Source organism: Gopherus flavomarginatus, chromosome 3, assembly GCF_025201925.1.
Source record: "Gopherus flavomarginatus isolate rGopFla2 chromosome 3, rGopFla2.mat.asm, whole genome shotgun sequence".
Lineage (NCBI taxonomy): Eukaryota > Metazoa > Chordata > Testudines > Testudinidae > Gopherus > Gopherus flavomarginatus.
In genome coordinates, this window is record NC_066619.1 from 121,278,524 (window position 1) to 121,298,459 (window position 19,936).

At 42.3% G+C, this 19,936-nt stretch overlaps 1 protein-coding gene across 3 annotated transcripts in view; it reads right to left on the bottom strand.

Annotated features, from left to right (window-relative positions):
* Positions 1-19,936, bottom strand: part of ECPAS (Ecm29 proteasome adaptor and scaffold) — an 84,474-nt gene that overhangs the window by 56,193 nt on the left and 8,345 nt on the right. For 2 of the 3 annotated variants that reach the window (XM_050943024.1, XM_050943023.1), the window contains exons 2-5: positions 11,396-11,526; positions 6,608-6,724; positions 3,049-3,167; positions 1,647-1,796 (exon numbers count right to left, since the gene is read on the bottom strand). In XM_050943024.1, coding sequence (XP_050798981.1) covers positions 1,647-1,796; positions 3,049-3,167; positions 6,608-6,724; positions 11,396-11,526 — 517 coding nt within the window. Of the gene's footprint in view, positions 1-1,646; positions 1,797-3,048; positions 3,168-6,607; positions 6,725-11,395; positions 11,527-19,936 lie in introns of those variants that run through there. The other variant, XM_050943025.1, reaches the window with a different exon arrangement.

Here is a 19,936-nt window from a genome sequence, read left to right on the forward strand (position 1 = left end):
CATTGCTCTGAACAATCACAATCTGCCATGGCAGAAAACAGAGACAGAAAACAATCTCAGCAGTGCAGGCGACTGCTCATCCCAACTCTAGCGGATGATCTTTGATGCAGAGTTTAAACAACTGTGATTTGAGCCTTTAAGCCCTTTTTAAAAATCTTACTGCAAGCTGGAGCCTCCAAGAAACATTTAGCACTAAAATTTAAGGAGACAAAACAATCAAGCAACTATGCAGTAGGCTACTGGGAACAGAGACCTGGTCATTCACTCCAAGATTCAGTTCCAGCAGAAGTTCAGTTCAGAACAAACTATCACCTATAGAACAGGAATACAGATCCTTCTACTGCCTGATCAATAGCCATAGCCTAATACTGAGATATTCCTTCCCCCTCCAGGCTGTACCACTAAATACAACAGAAGGTAATAAGGATCTATTTAGACAGCACTCATTCCTGATAGATTTATCATCATAATGGCTTCAATACACGTGGACCAAATCCGACCCATGAAGCATAATCACAGAGCAAGTGCCACCGAGCAATTTTATGCCAAAAAGGGTAAATCAAAAATTACAATAGGCTATGTATAGTTTCCACACATAAACCAAGATTTTCAAAGATGGCCAGTGATTCTGGATGCCCAAATTGAGATACTCTCTCAGCACTTCCCAAAAATCAGGCCTCTTAAAGATGTCTGAAGTTGGGCACCCAAAATCACTGGTCACTTTTGAAAATCTTGGCCAGAGCTGTTTGAAACTTTTGAAAATCCCACCCAAAGTGCACCAGGAGCACTAGTCTCACTGTAATATAAAAGGGTGTGTCCTCCTATCTCACTCAGGTGCATTAGAACATCCCAACTGTCACCTGCAGTCAAGTGACAATCCAGGGGGGTGGGGAGGGAGAAGTCCTGCTTTTAAAATAATTTCCAGTGTCCTTCCAAGTGAATTCTTCCGGAACAATATAAATGAGTGGCAAACACAGAGTCAAAGGGAAGTGGCTTTCGAAAAGTATTGATTAAATATGCAGAAGAGCAAGATCAGTAAAACCAAACTGCTCTGTAAATAATTAGTGTACACAAACTTGCTCTGGGAACTGATGTGCACACCCACACCAGCTGTTAATCAGATGACATCTCTAATGAGCAGAAAGTCGTAACATCAATCTCATCGCTGCGGGCCGATCCTGTGAGATATGAGCCCTCACTGCCCATTACTATCTAGTGCAGTTGGGAGTGCTCAGAACCGTGGATGGTCGGGCCCCAAGAGACCAAGCACAGAAATGGGGAGGTGCAGAGGAGAGATGATGAATCAGTTTGATTTTTATTTTATTGTAAAAATCATGATTATTTAAAACCACAGTTTACCTCTCTAAGGGCTTGATCCTACTCCTAACGGAAGTCAATGAGAGATTTGTAAGACATAGATTCAATAAAGCCCTCTGCTGAATAGGGATGGGATTACTCACAAACTTAAAATAAGGTGCCTGTTCAAGTACTTTCCTAAATCAGAGCCTCATCAATTTTATTGTAATGAGAGGTAAAGGAGCACACCTTAAAAAAAACAAGTCTCTTTTGTGCACACTTCCGATCACCCATCATACAAGATACTCCAAGTGTTACAACAGGGTTTTGCTGCGCTCGCCCTCACTTACCCATAAGGCAAAAGGAGCACATCCAACATAAAGTCCAAGAGCAGCTGTACAGTCTTTGGTTTTTCGGCAAGATTAAATGGAGAAGCTGCTTTCGATGGTTCAACAGGATATTTCATGTGAAAAAGGGTTGGTATTAGAAGATGCATTAGGCTGAAAAACAATTATATTTACTGCAACTATTTACAAAAACACCGTTTGATTCTTAGCATTAAACAGAAACTGTACAGCAGAGATTTAGGAAAGTCAACCGATTCCTATTCTGGCAGCTTTCATTTGATACCCAATATGTCTAACAAAGGGAGGCAGGAAGAAAATTGGGGTGTTGTGTTTAAAAAAACAAAACAACAAATACAAACCCCCAACCAATAAGAATTCATTATCTATGTCCACATTTTTAAGAACATTACTACGTTGTACTTATGTGAATTCATGTAAACACACACACACACACACACACACACACACTCACTCTCTCTCGCTTCAGAAACTGCGACCAAAGAGACTCACAGAGAATATCTCTTGTTCAAAACTTGGGCTCTGATCCTGCACAGGGCTGAGCACCCTCAAAGTCCCATTGAAAGTAACTGGAGTAGAGGGAGATTAGCACCTCATGGGAATTAGACCCAGAGTAATGAAGCATACATACACCATGTCTATTTGCTGTACATGTTCAGCCAGATTTCCAAAAGGCCTCAGCACCCAACAGTTCCCACTTACATGTCTATGTTGAAATCCTGGCCCCACTGTAGTTAACTGGAACTTTGCCACTGATTTCAAACAAGGCCAAGATTTCACCCGATTCTCGTTTATAATTAAACGACTTTTTACCACTCTGGCAGCATAAAGGCACTTTCAAGTAAATGAAGATATCATTTACACTCATTCTAGGGTCTCTTTACACTGCCAGAAGTGCTTGGCACACAGCAGCTCCTATACCTGGTCTGTAATAGTCAGTATCTTGTCTATTATGATACATTTCCGAACATGACACGAGTTTGGATGCCTCAATTTTCGGGTGCCCAATGTGACACTTTAAAAGGCCCCAGCTCTCAGAGGGCCAGTGCTTGCGCTCTCTGAAGGTCAGGTTTCTTTAAGGTGTCTCAAGTTGGGCACCCCAAAACGTCAGCTGCTTTTGAAAGTTTAGACATATCTGTACTATAGTACCACCTAGAGACCCCACCCCTCTATCAAATTGAGGCCTATTTGCTGGGCATTATATAGACAATCCCTGCCCTGATGCATCCTCCATGCTAACTAATGGTCAGGAGGCAAAGCTGGATTTCTGAATATATTATCCAACATGCAACTCTTTCTAGGTAATCAAATGATCACCAAGAAAAAGCGCATTTCATTTTATTCTAACGATATAGGCGTCTTTCATTCCAAGTGCAGATAATCATACCTGTCTTGCTGTGGTTGAGGTTTCCCTTCCATTGCAGTGAGGAGAGTAGGCGCCAATTCACACTGTTTTTCCACAGGCAAACGAGGGTAACCCATCTTAACATAAATTATAGTAAAATTCTGCAAGGGTAAAAAAAAATAATATGTAACATCAATGCAAATGTTAAACTAGCCCCATATTGTACATTTCTGACATTGTTGTATATAACAACTGAGGGTCTGAAAGACCAAGCAGTTATTTCCAGAGCTAACGATGATTAACCGATAGTTTTCTACTGGCAGGTTCAGCACCTATTCAGCTCTTATCACTGCTGACGTCAATGGAGAGTTTCCTGAGTAAAGCACTCTGACAGGATGTACTCCCCATACCGGCCCGAGAGAGTAAATTAGGCCCAATTAACCCATAGGTGGCACCTGGAACAGCCACGGAGCAGAGACTGATTAATCAGACATGAAGCTCAGCTGGACAGGAACAGAAGGATCCTATATAAAGCCAGGTAGCTGGCAACAGAAGGGGCTGCAAGGAAGTAGGCGGCAGATACTCCCTGGGAGGAGGGACTTGGGAGGCTAGTAAACGGGGCGGGGGGTAAAGCAGGCAGGTAGGAGAAGGCTCAGGAGAAGAGCAGCAAGGAATAGGAGACCAGACCTTGGTTGCTGAAGAGCGGACCCCTGGGCTGGAACCCAAAGTAGAAGGTGGGCCTGGGTTCCTCTACCAGCCACGGCACATACTAGGCAGAGGACACTGAACCACCTGGAACTATTTGTTCCAGGACAGACTCTTACACCCCACAGAAGGGGAACCATGTAGTGACCTAGCCAGAGGGCCGAGTCACAAAGCCGAGGCTGCAGTTTCTGGGTCTGCAAGACAAGAGGACGATGGGAGAGACAGCACCACAGGATGGCATAATGCCTGGCCAGAGTTAGTCTCCTGAGCAACCAAGGGGAAGCGCCATCTGCGGTGAGTGCACCCCAGGACAGGCACTTAGGAGAATGCCTCTCTCTCACTTTCTCAGGCCCTTATTTCTGAAAGGAAATAAAAACTGAACTATTGGGTAACAATGGAGATCTGCAACGTAAGCAAGAGGTCCTTTGAAAACATTTCTAAATCCTCCTTGTTAAAAGCTGCAAATAAAATTAAAAATACAGAGCTGTGGGATAGGACAGCACAAGAAGTTGATAACGGGAGAGGAACCCCTTGCACTGCACTGGTTCAAATCCAGCTCAGGTTTGTAGTGATATAGAATGGTTACCTGCTGGCTGTTCAATGACCTGGTTAAAACAATTGTGTTAGGGTGCAAGAGTCAATCCAATTCCCAGTGCACCAGTGCCCATATTACTAGAACTACCACTAGAGATAGCAGTCTAGTCTTCAGCCACGTGGTTGAGATTGACAAAATACCCACAGAGAGTTTACTACTCTCTAGAGTGTAGTGGTAGTTGTTCAGAGTCAAAGCTTAGTCATAAGGGCTTGATAATGTTGGATCAGTACATTTGATCTGTGCATAAATAAGGACTCTGTTTGCGTGAACAGGAATTTTGAGCCCTGGATGAAGATTCGTTGAGCCAAGTTTTTTTTTATTTATTTTTTTTTAAACAAAGTTTAGCTGAAAATTAAGTCCAGGTGTCTGATAAGAATTTGAAGGCTTTGTTATACTTAACAATTACCTAACCATGTTACTCCAGCTGGATTAAGTTAAGCATGGACCTACTAAATTACGATCATCTTCTGAAATGATTACAGCTCTTCTCCAATTTGCACGCACATGACCTTGACTGGTTTATCTGATTAATAAATTTTTAAAAGATCAAAACATTGTGAGAAGTTAGCAAAAGACCATTCTTAGGTGACCTCTGTGATATTCAATTTAAATGTTCAGTAATGAAATATAAGCAGAGATTCACAATGTTCTTAACACTGTGAAGCCAACCAACATAATGTAAAGGTGAGCTGTGCTGTGTTTCTTTGTAGTCACAGTATTTATTAAAACATCACAAAACTGACTACATTGTGAGAAAACAACATACATCACTGCAGTATAGGATTGTCAGCAGATTTTTGCCACAGACAACGATGACACACAAAGTTGCTTTTCAAGTTTACTGTCACACAAGATGTTATTCTCAGTGTTCTACAAAATATGAACATCTTGTAAATCCTTGGCCTCGTCCAAGGTAAAGCTCATGTACAACTTCTCCCATTGTTAGCTCTTGCTTTTGGACAATCAGCTGCTTCCAGGGCTCCAGCGGAAGTGAATGCTACTTAATGACAGTTTAACAGTCTAAACATTTCCATCTCTGCTCCCACGGTGTTATTTTCCATTAAGAACATGCATGGGTTAGCAGCAGCGTAATGAGAGGGAGGACAGGTCTTTTCCAACGTTCTGCAGTCTTTCCCATGAAATCAGTATCAGTATTTGTAATACACACACTACAGTTCAGCTAAGAATGGTCTTCACTAGTTTCACAAAGTAGTTAGTAATTTTAGGGTTTTTTGTTGTGTTTTTTTTTTTAAAGACTAAATGAACCTGATAAAGTTTCCCTTCTGAAAAATGGGGATTATTATTCAGGGCTGGTGCAAGGATGTTTCACACCCTAGGGAAAAGTTCCACCTTGCACCCTCCCTCCCCCGTACCCCCGCCCTGAGGCGCCCCCCCACTGCAGCTCACCCCTCCGCCCTGAGGCGCCCCCCCCACCCCAGCTCACCCCTGCTCCATGCACGAGCACCCCAAGCACACCGTGGCTGCTTCACTTCTCCCGCCTCCCAGGCTTGTGGCGCCAATCAGCTTAGGCACCGCAAGCCTGGGAGGCGGGAGAAGTGAAGCAGCCATGGAGCGCTCAGGGAGGAGGCAGGGCAGGGGTGAGCTGGGGCAAGCAGTTCCCCTGCATGCTGCCCCTCCCCTTACTTGCTGCAGGCGGCCCTCTCCACGCTCCCCTGCCCCAGCGCCCTCCGCCTAAATGCCAGCAGCGACTGGGGCAGCCAAAGATCTTGCCGCCATGGTCGCTGGCAAAGAAAATGGCGCCCTCCAAATGCCAGTGCCCTAGGCAACCGCCTAGGTCGCCTAAATGGTTGCACCGGCCCTGATATTATTCCCTTTCTCCCCTCAAGGCCCTGAGCCTAAAAACACATGCACATGAGTAGAATGTGTAAAAAGACAAGCACATGTTTATATATTTGCAGGATTGTGGCCCTAAATTTTAACCTCTTCAGGGCAGAGATTCACTCAGCAGGTGCTGGTTCTGCACCTAGCACAATGGGGCCTCTAGGTGCGACTAATACAAACAACAAATCTGTCAATTTCAAGTACTCATGAAAGTTGGACAATAATTGAAGTGGTCTCACAAAAAATTGTCAGCAATTTAGTGGTTTCATAAAACTACTAGTTTCACCCACGCTAGTCGAATATAGTTGTTTATTTTAAGTCACTTTAAAGCATCTCTCATATCACAATAATATGTTACTGAAGGGAACTGGCAGAGTTGAGTACCATGAGGAGCCTTTAAAGAATAGAAAGCTCACCTTTGTACACATCAGGTAATGTTCTTGGAAGAACAGTACTTACGGTGACAAAGGAAACTGCAGCGGGATCTTGGTATTGGACTAGTAAAGTCTCTACTGGAAGTTGAATTTTTGGACGACTTTTGATGCGTTTATTCAAGTGAACTAGGAGCTCCATGACCTGGGAGGGAGAAAAAATGATTAACCTCAGCTTTGCATTCAATATTTTCCCAATACAATATGATCCATTAAACACAGAACAGGCCGAAGAGTTCTGCATGACTTAGTTCCCAACTCTTTGACAAGATGGCTCCCATTATTTATCATATTATCCATTCGCCTGCATGAAATGCATTGGTGGCCTCCAGATACTTTCTAGCAGACTCTCATCCACATCACAAAACCATCCACCACAAGTGGTGCCCTTGTTAGCAGGACTGGAAGAGATGTCAAGGAAGGAATGATTATGGAGAGGTAACTTGGCTCTCTATATATAATTGACTGCTGTATCTCAAGATGGAGGAATGCTGGCAGAGTGATGTGGGGAAGGTTGCAATGTGCCATCAGTGCTGTAGCCTGTGGACAGAGGATGATTCTAGTACCGAAAATCTAGCACTTGTGGTGGTTGCCAAATCAGTCTGATAAAAGAAAAAAGGTTCCAATTAAACTGAGCTAGAACATTTGTATACAGGGACATCCCTAGAGGCGGAAGTGACTGATTCCTCTCTTTTGGGATTGACCGTGCCAGCCAATTGAGCAGGGTCCAGGGCGGGAGTCCCAGGGCGGAAGTGACAGATTTGTCTCTTCTGAGACCAACTGCGCCAGCCAATCGCACCGGCTCACGGGGCCTCCAAAGCACGGGGCCCAGAGCAGTCACCCCAATTCGCCCTATCCAAGGGACAGCTCTGTTTGTATACCACCTTCTCCCCTGCAAAGTGCTTCATCTGGTCCAGCATGGTCAAACACTCCAGACTGCACACGGTCAACTCTGTTCCTGAAGCACCTGGGCATGATCTACCCAATATACACCACCAGCCTTCCTGGTGTCTAGCTGAAACTAGGCTTTGGATGAGAGTTAGCTAGCTGAAACACAGCATGGAGAATACAGAATCAGTGTTGGCAGGCTAGGGGAAAATGACTGGAGGAAATAGCAGCGCTGGCCTTTACTATCTCAGCCGGGAGAGTCTGCACATCTTGTGTTACCCAAGTTAGCAACTTGGATAACTTGTTCAAATTTCTGCTACTTCTGAAGCCGCAGATAGCAGCAGTGGCCATGAGTGCTTTTTCTCCCATCTAGACTGCATGAAAGTTGCAACCCCTTTCTTTTTGATGTAGCGCTCACCCTGGTTACCTACACCTTTGTTACCACCAGAGGGGATTACTGCAATGTGCTGCTTTTGGAGCTACTCCTGAAGCCATAACGGATGTTTCTACTGGTGAAGAAAGCAGTTGTCTGCCAGTATGCTTTCTGTGAGAAATACTAATACCTATGCTTTAGAGATTGCACTGGCTAGCTGAGTAACCCCAAAGATCCACAGAAGTCAGCTGGAGCTGAGGACAATTAGAACTTCAGTTTATTTATAGGTGCAATTTAAACTGATTTTGATCTAACTTAGCCTCTCATTGTATGGGCTTGTAGGGAATACAATCTAGTTCCTTCTCCAAGTCCACTGAGAGAAGGATCCAGCACAGTGCAAGATGTACCATAAAAAGCTTTCATAGACAGTTGAGCAATACATGGAACTGAGGTGTTATGAGAGTCTGTAAACTGCTGCCTGGTCAGCTAAACCAGCAAAGACAACACATGTAGCAAACCTTAAAGCAGTTAATTGTGGGTACTTCACCTGTAACCACATATTATTGCTATTATACAGAGTGGGGGAGGGAATTGCACCCAAAACACATTATGCAGGAGAACAACGCATAACAGATTATAATCACAGCAAGAGAACTTCCGTATACAATGACAGTTTGGGGCACCCGGTTAAACCATTCAGGATGGCAGTTGAGAAAGAAGCTGGTTCGAATCAGATGTGTCTGGGTTCGATTGAGGAGGTATTAGATTTTCTAAGAAGGTATATGAGGGTTTCAAGGTAAGCGGTTGGCCTCAACCTCTCACTCAGTCTACATGTCTATGAACCATCCTAGAGACACCCAACCAGTGCAGTGACACCTGGCACTGTGCTAGCAGTCAAAGAATTCAGTATGAGAGCAAGGGAAATGAAGTAACATGCTAGTTGGAAGAAATCAAAGGGAGGGGAGGGAAGCCTGAGGAGGAAAAGTACTGATTGTCAGAGAAATCCTATGTATAGTGGAAAAACTGGTTGAGAACAGAAGAAACTACTCCTGCTCTTCTAAAACTATGTTAAGACCAACAATGACATTTAGGGCTAGTCTACACTTGAAAGTTTTACCAGTATAACCAGGAGGTGGGATTATTTTTTGCCAACATAGTTATGCTGGTAAAAGCCTCCGTGTAGACGCAATTATCCCAGTATAAAATATGCCTTACACTGCTAGAGCTTATTTAAACTCCCAAATCAGAACAAGCTATACTGCAAAAGCACTTTTGTATCCTATAACTATGTCTACGCTGCAGAGGTTTTGCCACTTAGATTATGCCAGCATATTTTCATTTCCGATTTCATTCATCTGGCTTATTGGCCTTTGTTTTCTAAGACCACAATTCAGCAAGTGCTTAGGCATGTGCTTAAAGTTAAGCTTCTGCTTAGCTCCCATTGACTTCAAATGTGTTTAAGTGCTTTGCTGAATAGGGATGGGGCTAAAGAGGGAGGCCAGTGTTCTTTGCTGAATCAGAGCCAACGTTAGCACAGACCATTCGGTATATTTTGAAAAGTTGTCGGTGTCTGAAAACATGCCGTATTTCTGGGTTTAGAAGTGAGACTAGAAGTGAGCCAACAGATTGAAAAGCAAGGCTTTGAGGTAAATAACGTATCAAAAGCAGAGCAGGTTTCTCTGCACAAATGCATAGTGCACATTAGATCTTTGCTGAGGTTTACAGGCAGTCAGTCAGTCAGGTTTTTAAATCACCTTTGATTGGCTGCTAAACACTTAATTTAGAAAAATTTTCCTGTATACTTGTTTAAGATTAGAACCGTAAACATAATTAAAAACCAGACTAATCAGTAAATCAGGATTTAAAATAATTTTCAAAACAAAAATACTGGAAGAGTCAATTCCTCCCCCATTCCATTTTGTCAAGAACAACATTCAGGATTCTGTATTTCCCTGCTGAGAGTGGACCTTACAAACACATGGGAGCACAGAAAAATGATCGCTTATGTTCATGAAATCTTTTGCATGGAAAATATCAAAAGTTTGGTCTAGACAAGAAAGTAACGTGAGTAACATTTTTTGGTTTACAATTTAATGTTAGGCCCACTCCAAAACAAAAATATTCATGTGTCATTTTAATAAGGTTTCTTCCTTAAGTTAAATACAAGATTTTTAATTTTTAAAAATTGCAGTCTTTGGCCTTTTCCTATGCATAATCATTCAGATTAACCTGGTTAACAAATTCCAACTTGAAAGAAGAAAACACATCATACTAAGGAACTTCACCAGCTAGCCGGATGCTTTCTCTCACAACAGTTCTTCACAGCATGTTGACAACAATACACATCTAGTGCTAGATTTTCCAGTGTTTGGCACCCACAGTTGAGACGAGTTTTTGGTGCTTAAATGGGAACTGAGCTCTTTTGAAAATCTGGCCCCAACTGTAGGTGTTGAGCTTTTTAGAAAAAAACTTTGGCCATAGTGGCACAATAGTTTCCCCACTTGCACAAGATTTAATAACATTGGGGTGGGGGGGGGGGGGTTGTCAGATTCCAAAAAAACCCTGAATCTCCGTGATAGCCCATCTCTCAGTTACTATTCCCAGATTTCTAGTGCACCCTGTAACAGATATGGCAGTTTCCTGCAATATCTTTGGGAGATATTGAATTAAGTTTAAGTATGTTTGGAGTCCATTGTATTAAATGCAAAGGTTATGTATTAGTGGGGAGCCTTGATGATCAAAGGACTATAATGCACAGTGTGGCAGATAAGAATGAACTTTTCGGACAACACATGGGAAGTGGATTCCCCAGGAAATATCTAGGAGGGAGCTGAACGCAAATTCCCCACCCACAATTATGCAAAAACCCAGCCTTTGCCCTGAAGTGGGGTGACTGTCCCCCCCCAAGATCAAAAGGTCCAAACCATATAAAGGAGTGACTTTATACAGACACTTGGGGGAGCCTATTCTGAGCTACCAGCTGTTAGGAACTTTTAACCTCAGAAGAATCCCTTGTTGGGGTTTGAAGGACTGACTCCTACCGGAGCCCTTGCTGGAGCTGGGGAAGATTCTTTTGTTTTTAATGTTTTATCTGTATTGCTTTCATCTGAAGAACAAACGTGATTTCTTAGAAAGGGCTGTGTGATATCACTGAGGGCAATTACACTGTGTATAGCCTCCAAGGAGAAAGCAAAGTGCAGGCGCAGGCCATTAAGAACATCTGACTTACTGGGGAACTCACAGTGTAAGGCAGGGAGTTGCGCAGCCTGGAAAAAAACCCAGTTTGGAGGGGAGAGACGTGGAGCTGAGGAGCTGGGAGCCTATGAGTGGGTGCCCTTGCTGGACCACCAAGTTGCCCTGAACTGACACACGACCAGTTAAGTGAATGATAGCAATGACTATTGAAAGTATCCTGGTCTGACAACAAACACATCACATTAACATTACACAGAATATTTTCTCTTATCAAAAGCAGACAGTAACACCAAATCATCGATACATCATGGATGTCTACATCTCCAGTGACTGGAAATCTTACAATAACTGCACCCTTACCTTTTTACGCACTCCTTCCTGCGTGCTGGACAGTTTGAGCAGAACAGGGGGTAGGAATTTCGATATAATATTCTGTAACTGCTCATCTGTTTCTGCATGGCCAAGACGTAAGAATACACGTTCAAGTTGATCTGTAGTTTAAAAAATATAAAGTTAATTTGGAGTTAGAAAGCCAAACAGCAGACAAATCTTTTCCTACTTATGGGTTAGTAATACAGCAGCTGGGATGAAAGTATAGTAAGGATTGAGTATCTTCAATCAAAGCTCTCAACAAAGCATGATCTTATATTTTTAAAACTGCAAACTTTCCGTTGCTGAAAGATACTGGATTGATGGCCTTCAATCCTCGATTATCCACAGATGGGGTTCAGCATGGACAGGAGTAATGCAAACTTCCACACACTGCCCCACTTATGGGCCTCAGCCCTAATCTAGAATATCGCCAGGCGGAGACAGTACTTCAACCTCTGTACCTAGTAATCCTTTGGCCTCGCTGCTCTGACCGCCAACCAAAGTGTCAATTGTGGTGGTCGTTTTTGAGATACAGATATATGTCTGCTGGACTCTGGACTAAGACCATAACGAAGGCCACCAGACAGCCACTGAATGGCAATAACTTTTGGTCTATTATTATTTATATTGCTGGAGAGCCTAAGAACCCCTGTCATGGACCAGGACCCCCTAGTGCTATACACTGCACAAACAGAAGGTCCCTGCACCAAGAGCTTACAATGTAATGAGGGATGGATTTGATCCAGGAACCTAGAGAGAAAAGGCTCTACGCTCTGTTACCAATCCACTGAGCCACAATTAGAAAAAAATTCATGGAGCTGAACAAACTATCTGGATTTGCTATTATTTGTTAACCCAATTTTCAAACGAGACTGTCATCATCAATAGGAATTAAATGTGAGTGCCAGAAAAGTAATGATATTTTGACATAATTTAAAATGCAAAAGACTTTGAAGGTCCTATCACCCACATGAACGTGTTGGAGTGTTCTGACAATCTCATTTCTCTATCCCTCTCGCTGCCTCTCAGTACCACCTAATCCAGGAAGGAGTATAAAATAACAGTATGAATGTCAGTAAGGACATAGGAGTCACAAATGATACAAGATCAGGAGGGGAGGAAGAGAAAAAAACATGCATCTGTTCCCTGTATGAACTAGGAAAGGATCCTCTAAGGAACACTGACAAGACCAAAATCCTCTGTCAGCAACTCAAGCAATTGGCTTGAAGACCACCTGTCTTTAGGCTAATAAATGGGAAAGTCACTGTTTTAAGCACTAGGATCTAGCTGACCTGATGGCTAAACTGAAGAAAAGCAGACTGCCACATGGGTAGCAAGACACCGAAGCAGTACTTTCACAGCATGGGATGGGGGCAGGATGGTTCTGATACACAAGGGAGGGAGTGTTCCCTTCTCTTCTCTGCATCTTCACTATGCACACCTGATCTACAACGGATTGCTAACAAGGTCAATGCAATTGGGAGATTACAGGCAAAAAGGCAGCCTACAACAAGGGGAAGCTAAAACCCTTACAGATCCAACATGGACTGCCTCACAATGGTTTGCTCTTAATTTAAATGGAGGGGAAATGCCCTTTGCCCTGTCCCTAAACGGTGATGCTTGTGGGACAAAAGTATGTTGTTGGGGGCTCCAGAATGCTCTGATACAGGAGAAGGAAAATCCCTTGTTAGATGACCCATACTGCTCATTAAAGGATGTGACAGAGTGTACTCCCTGGAGACCCAGGTAGAGCCAAGGGTCAGTCCTCCATCAGCTCTACAGAGTTATAGTCCATGCGCAGTTGGTCTTGACAATCTATCAGGCCCTGCTGCTACCTATCAGAGGAAGCAGCAGCAAAGAGGGGCCAGTCTAATGCAGTCAAGTGAGGAGGAAGCAGTGCTCTTCTGCTTGAAACACCCAAAAGGAGAGAGCGTTTGTTTGAACTTTTTAGTTATACCCTAAAAAAGAGAGGAAGATTTGATGGGTTGAGGGATGGGCTGCTCAGACTTGGGGGAGGGAGAGGCCCTCCTGTCACAAAGGTTTAGCCCTGCATTCCTTGGGAACCCAAAGCTCCCACAGAAGTCAATGAGTTTTGGATGGATACACAAGGGATGGAGTGAATCAGGCCCTCAACGGGCAACACGGAGGTTTAGGTACAAATATGTACCTGCAGATTTGAAGTGACTTTTGAACTCACTCTTCAGATAGGAAGGCCTTTGGAAATGATGCTCTATTGTCTCTAACTTTCCCCATCCCTTTGTTAAAGCCCTCACAGGGCTTGTCTACACTTACAGAGGGGCAGTAGCGCCGTTGTGCCACTTTAGCACTTACTGAAGATGCCAATGGGAGACGCTCTCCTGTGGGCAGAGGTACTCCACCACCCCTGAGCGACGTAGTTATACCGACATAAGGTGGTCATGTAGACCTCTTAGCCATAGTATCATCTCTCTGCAGGCAGCAGACCAAGCATATACACATCTCTAACATTTTGTTTCCGGTTGAACTAAACAGGGTAAGCAGTTGAAAAGACAAATGACTAAGATTTTAATGCCAGCTGAATTACAAGTCAAGATTCAGCAGTTCCTCCAATGCAAATTGTATTTGTCAGTGAATCTCTCGTCTTATTAGGATTTTTCTTGCTTTCTCATGCTATCAGCTGCCTCAGGGAACCAAGATACATTCTTCCCACCTAATTTAAAAAAAAAAAAAAAAGCTTCTCTCATGTCCTGCCTTTCTCTGTCATATTTCATTTCCCTAAAGTATCTGCCTTCTGAGAACTATCCGATGCTCCACAAATTGAGCAGTCTGGGATAATAAGAGCCTGATCCTGAGAGCCAGTCGACACACACAGCTCTGACTGCATTCTGTAACCTTAACAAAGCCATCAACAATACCTGCTGTGTCTGTGCTCACCACTGGCTGCAGTGCACCGAAACTCCGCATCTGGGAGGCCTTCCCAATGTCATGTTCCTTGTGGTAGAGAATAAATAGGACTTGACTGCAGTGAATGCAAAGAAGGTAAATGTATTTACTATAACCTTGAGCTAAAGATATATAATTTTCAAAAGCAGAATACAGAGTAGAAACCACAGGAAATATAGGAATTCTGTGAAGCAGCAGTCAAGCAAAACGTATGTTAGAAGGGAAGGGTCAACTAACAAGAAGTATACCGCTTTTCCAATTTTTTCTCTGCTATTGTTATAAGTAGCACCCAAGACTACTAGGACAAGATGAAAGAGAGTGGAGAAAGAACAATTTCCTCTCTATCCAATGTATTTACTTTGTGTGTTTGACATGTACATTATTTTCACAGGTTTCCTCTGTATAGTCAGTTAAGTTCCAGTCTTGCAAATGCAGACTCGTGTGCTTAACTATAAACCTGGAGTAATCCCACTGATTGCAATGGGACAACTCACATGCTTGAAGTTAAGCACATGGGTGTTTGCAGGATTATGGACTAAATCCGTTTCCTCTGTTGTTGGTGTGGGCTTGTCACATGGCAACAGGGAAGAGAAAAAACGTTTTAATAAAAACAAGAAAATGTGACTGTAAACCCACAGACCCTGACAGCTGTATCACCTGAAACTACTTTTAATTATCGAAATTGACCACTTCTCAAGTTGTCTGCTGCATTGGTGTAGCCATATTGGTCCCGGGGTATTAGAGAAACACGGTGGTGAGGTAATATCTTTTGTCGGACCAACTGCTGTTGTCGAATGAGATGCGCTTTCAAGCTACACAGAGCTCTGAAGCAGCAGTTCTGTATAATTTGAAAGCTTCTCTCTCACCAACAGCAGTTGGTCCAATAAAAGATATTACGTATCCACCTTGTCTCTGTCATTTCCCAAGCTGACAGTGTACTTTAGAGGACAGCATCCCCAAACAAACAAATAAAAGAACACATTTGGCTCCATCTGGTCCATCAGAAATGGAATCAGAATGGGACTCAGGAGACCTTAGATCTGTTCCCAGCTGTGACTGACCTGATTGTGTGATGTCTGGCAAGTCATCTTACCTGTCGGCACCTTTGTCTCCCTTCACATCCTTTATCTGCCATCTATTTAGTCTGTAATCTCTTTAGAGCACGATTTTTCTCTCACTATGTATTTGTCCAGCACTCTGCCCAATGGAGTCCTGATCTCAGTAGGGGCCTCTCGTTGCTACTAGAATACAAATGATTAACAACTCGCCGACTTGCTTTCCTGGCTACCAAATTCCAAAGAAAGGTAATCAGTACGGCTGTCAATTAATCACAGTTAACTCACACAGTTAACCCAAAAAAATTAATCGCAGTTTCAATCGCACTGTTAAACAATAGAATACCAATTTAAATTTATTAAATATATTGGATGTTTTTCTACATTTTCATATATATTGTATTTTGTGTTGTAACTGAAATCAAAGTGTATATTTTTTATTACAAATATTTGCACTATAAAAGTGATAAACAAAAGATGCTGTTGGCATCTGATAATGAAAATGAATATGTGTTGGTCTGCACGGCTTTGGATTGTTATCGAGCAGAACCTGTCATCAGCATGTCCCGTGGAATGGTGGCTGAAGCATGAAGGGACATATGAATCTTTAGCGCATCTGGCACATAAATCTCTTGCAACGCTGGCTACAACAGTGCCATGAGAATGCCTGTTCTCACTTTCAGGTGACATTGTAAATAAGAAGTGGGCAGCATTATTTCCTGCAAATGTAAACAAACTTGTTTGTCTGAGCAATTGGCTGAACAAGAAGCAGGACTGAATGGACTTGCAGGCTCTAAAATTTTACATTGTATTTTTGAATGCAGGGTTTTTTTGTACATAATACCACATTTGTCAGTTCAACTTTCACTGTAAAGAGACTGCACTACAGTACTTGTATTAAGTGAACTGAAAAATATGATTTCTTTTGGTTTTTTTTACAGTGCAAATACTTGTAATCAAAAATAAATATAAAATGAGCACTATACACTTAGTATGCTGCGTTACAAAAGAAGCACTTAAAGACGATAAAGTCATTATGGAGAAACTAAATGAATTCTTCGCTTCAGTCTTCACGGCTGAGGATGTTAGGGAGATTCTCAAACCTGAGCCGTCCTTTGTAGATGACAAATCTGAGGAACTGTCATAGATTGAAGGGTCATTAGAGGAGGTTTTGGAATTAATCGATAAACTTAACAGTAACAAGTCACTGGGATCAGATGGCATTCACTCAAAAGTTCTGAAAGAACTCAAATGTGAAATTGCAGAATTATTAACTATGGTTTGTAACATGTCCTTTAAACCAGCTTCTGTACCAAACGAATGGAGGATAGCTAATGTAACGCCAATATTTTAAAAGGGCTCTAGAGGTGATGCTGGCAATTACAGACTGGTAAGTATAATGTCAATACTGAGCAAATTAGTCAAAACAACAGTAAAGAATAAAATGGTCAGACACATAGAAGAACATAAATTGTTGGGCAAAAGTCAACATGGTTTCTGTAAAGGGAAATCATGTCTGACTAATCTATTAGAGTTCTTTGAAGGGGTCAACAAACATGTGGACAAGGTGAATCCAGTGGACATAGTGTACTTAGATTTCCAGAAAACCTTTGACAAAGTCCCTCACCAAAGGCTCTTACATAAATTAAGTTGTCATGGGATAAGAGAGAAGATCCTTTCATGGACTGAGAACTTGTTAAAAGACTGGGAACAAAGGGCAAGAATAAATGGTAAATTTTCAGAATGGAGAGGGGTAACTAGAGGTCTTCCTCAAGGGTCAGTCCTAGGACCAATCCTATTCAACTTATTCATAAATGATCTGGAGAAAGGAAAATGGGTGGCAAAGTTTTCAGATAATACTAAACTGCTCAAGATAGTTAAGACCAAAGCAGACTGTGAAGAACTTCAAAAAGATCTCACAAAACAGCAAATGAAATTTAATGTGGATAAATATAAAGTAATGCACATTGGAAAAAATAACCCCAATTATACATACAATATGATGGGGGCTAATTTAGCTACAGTTAGTCAGGAAAGAGATCTTGGAGTCATCATGGATAGTTCTCTGAAGACGCCCCCACAGTGTGCAGCGGCAGTCAAAAAAGCAAACAGAATGTTAGGAATCATTAAAAAGGGATAGAGAATAAGACGGAGAATATCTTATTGCCCTATATAAATCCATGGTACACTCACATAGAATCATAGACTTTAAGGTCAGAAGGGACCATTAGGATCATCTAGTCTGACCTCCTGCACAACGCAGGCCACAGAATCTCACCCACCCACTCCTGTATCAAACCTATGTCTGAGCCACTGAAGTCCTCAAATCATGGTTTAAAGACTTCAAGGTGCAGAGAATCTTCCAGCAAGTGACCCATGCCCCACGCTGCAGATAGGCTAAAAACCCCAGGGCCTCTGCCGATCTGCCCTGGGGGAAATTCCTTCCTGACCCCAAACATGGCGATCAGCTAAACCCTGCGCATGTGGGCAAGACTCACCAGCCAGACACCCACGAAAGAGTTCTCTGTACTAATCTCAGATCCCACCCCATCTAGTGTCCCATCACAGACCATTGGTCAGATTTACTGCTTATAGTCAAACACCAATTAATTGCCAAAATTAGGCTATCCCACTATACCATCCCCTCCATAAACTTATCAAGCTTAGTCTTGAAGCCAGATATGTCTTTTGCCCCCACCGCTCCCCTTGGAAGGCTGTTCCAGAACTTCACTCCTCTGATGGTTAGAAACCTTTGCCTAATTTCAAGTCTAAACTTCCTGATGGCCAGTTTATATCCATTTGTTCTTGTGTCCAAATTGGTATTGGTATTTATCCCTCTGATACATTTATACAGAGCAATCATATCACCCCTCAGCCTTCTTTTGGTTAGGCTAAACAAGCCAAGCTCTTTGAGTCTCCTTTCATAAGACAGGTTTTCCATTCCTCAGACCATCCTAGTAGCCCTTCTCTGTACCTGTTCCAGTCTGAATTTATCCTTTTTAAACATGGGAGACCAGAACTGCACACAGTATTCCAGATGAGGTCTCACCAGTGCCTTGTATAACGGTACTAACACCTCTTTATCTCTACTGGAAATACCTCGCCTGACGTATCCCAAGACCGCATTAGCTTATTTCACAGCCATATCACATTGGCAGCTCAGTCATACTGTGATCAACCAATACTCCAAGGTCCTTCTCCTCCCGTTACTTCCAACTGATGCGTCCTCAGCTTATGACAATAATTCTTGTTATTAATCCCTAAATGTACAACCTTGCACTTTTCACTATTAAATTTCATCCTATTACTATTACTCCAGTTTACAAGGTCATCGAGATCTTCCTGTATGATATCCCTTCTCTGTATTAGCAATACCTCTCAGCTTTGTCTCATCCGCAAACTTTATTAGCACATTCCCACTTTTTGTGCCAAGGTCAGTAATAAAAAGATTAAATAAGATTGGTCCCAAAACCGATTCCTGAGGAACTCCACTAGTAACCTCCCTCCAGCCTTGAATACTGTGTACAGATGTGATCGCCTCATCTCAAAAAAGATATACTGACATTAGAAAAGGCTCAGAAAAGGGCAACTAAAATGATTAGGAGTTTGGAATGGGTCCCATATGAGGAGAGAATAAAAAGGCTAGGCCTTTTTAGCTTGGAAAAGAGGAGACTAAGGAGGGATATGATAGAAGTATATAAAATCAAGAGTGGTGTGGAGAAAGTGAATAAGGAAAAGTTATTTACTTGTTTCCATAATACAAGAACTAGGGGTCACCAAATGAAGTTAATGGGCAGCAGGTTTAAAACAAATAAAATGAAGTTGTTCTTCACAAAGTGCACAGTCAACCTTAGGAACTCCTTGCTTGAGGAGGCTGCAAAAGCTAAGAAAATAACAGGGTTTAAAAGAGAACTAGATAAACTCATGGAGGTTAAGTTCATTAATGGCTATTAGCCAGGATGGGTAAAGGAATGGTGTCCCTAGCCTCTGTTTGTTAGAGGGTGGGGATGGATGACAGGAGAGAGATCACTTGATCATTACCTGTTAGGTTCACTCCCTCCGGGGCACCTGGCATCGGCCACTGTCAGCAGACAGGATACCAAGCTGGATGGACCTTTGCTCTGACCCATTATGGCCATTCTTATGTTATTATGCATTGTAACTTAAATCAGTATATTCGAAAATGTAGAAAACATCCGAAAATATTTAAATAAACCATAGTCTGTTATTGTTTAACAGCGTGATTAATCGCAATTTATTTAATCGTGTGATTAATTGTGATTAAATTTTTTTAATCACTTGACAGCCCTAGTAATCAGGTCCATTTTGGATTAGCCCTGGCATTTCCATACTGCTGTGATCTGCTCCACAAAGTATCTTCTCACAACTGGACCATAAGTGCAGCAAATTAAAAACAAAAAGCCCACCAGCCAAAAATAAATAAATAAATAAAAAAGTAAAAGCCTTTGCCGTGCAATCTGCTAACCAAGACTGAAGCTTTAATTCAATCTATTGACATATACGCTTTCTGTAATCTGCTATTTTGATGGGT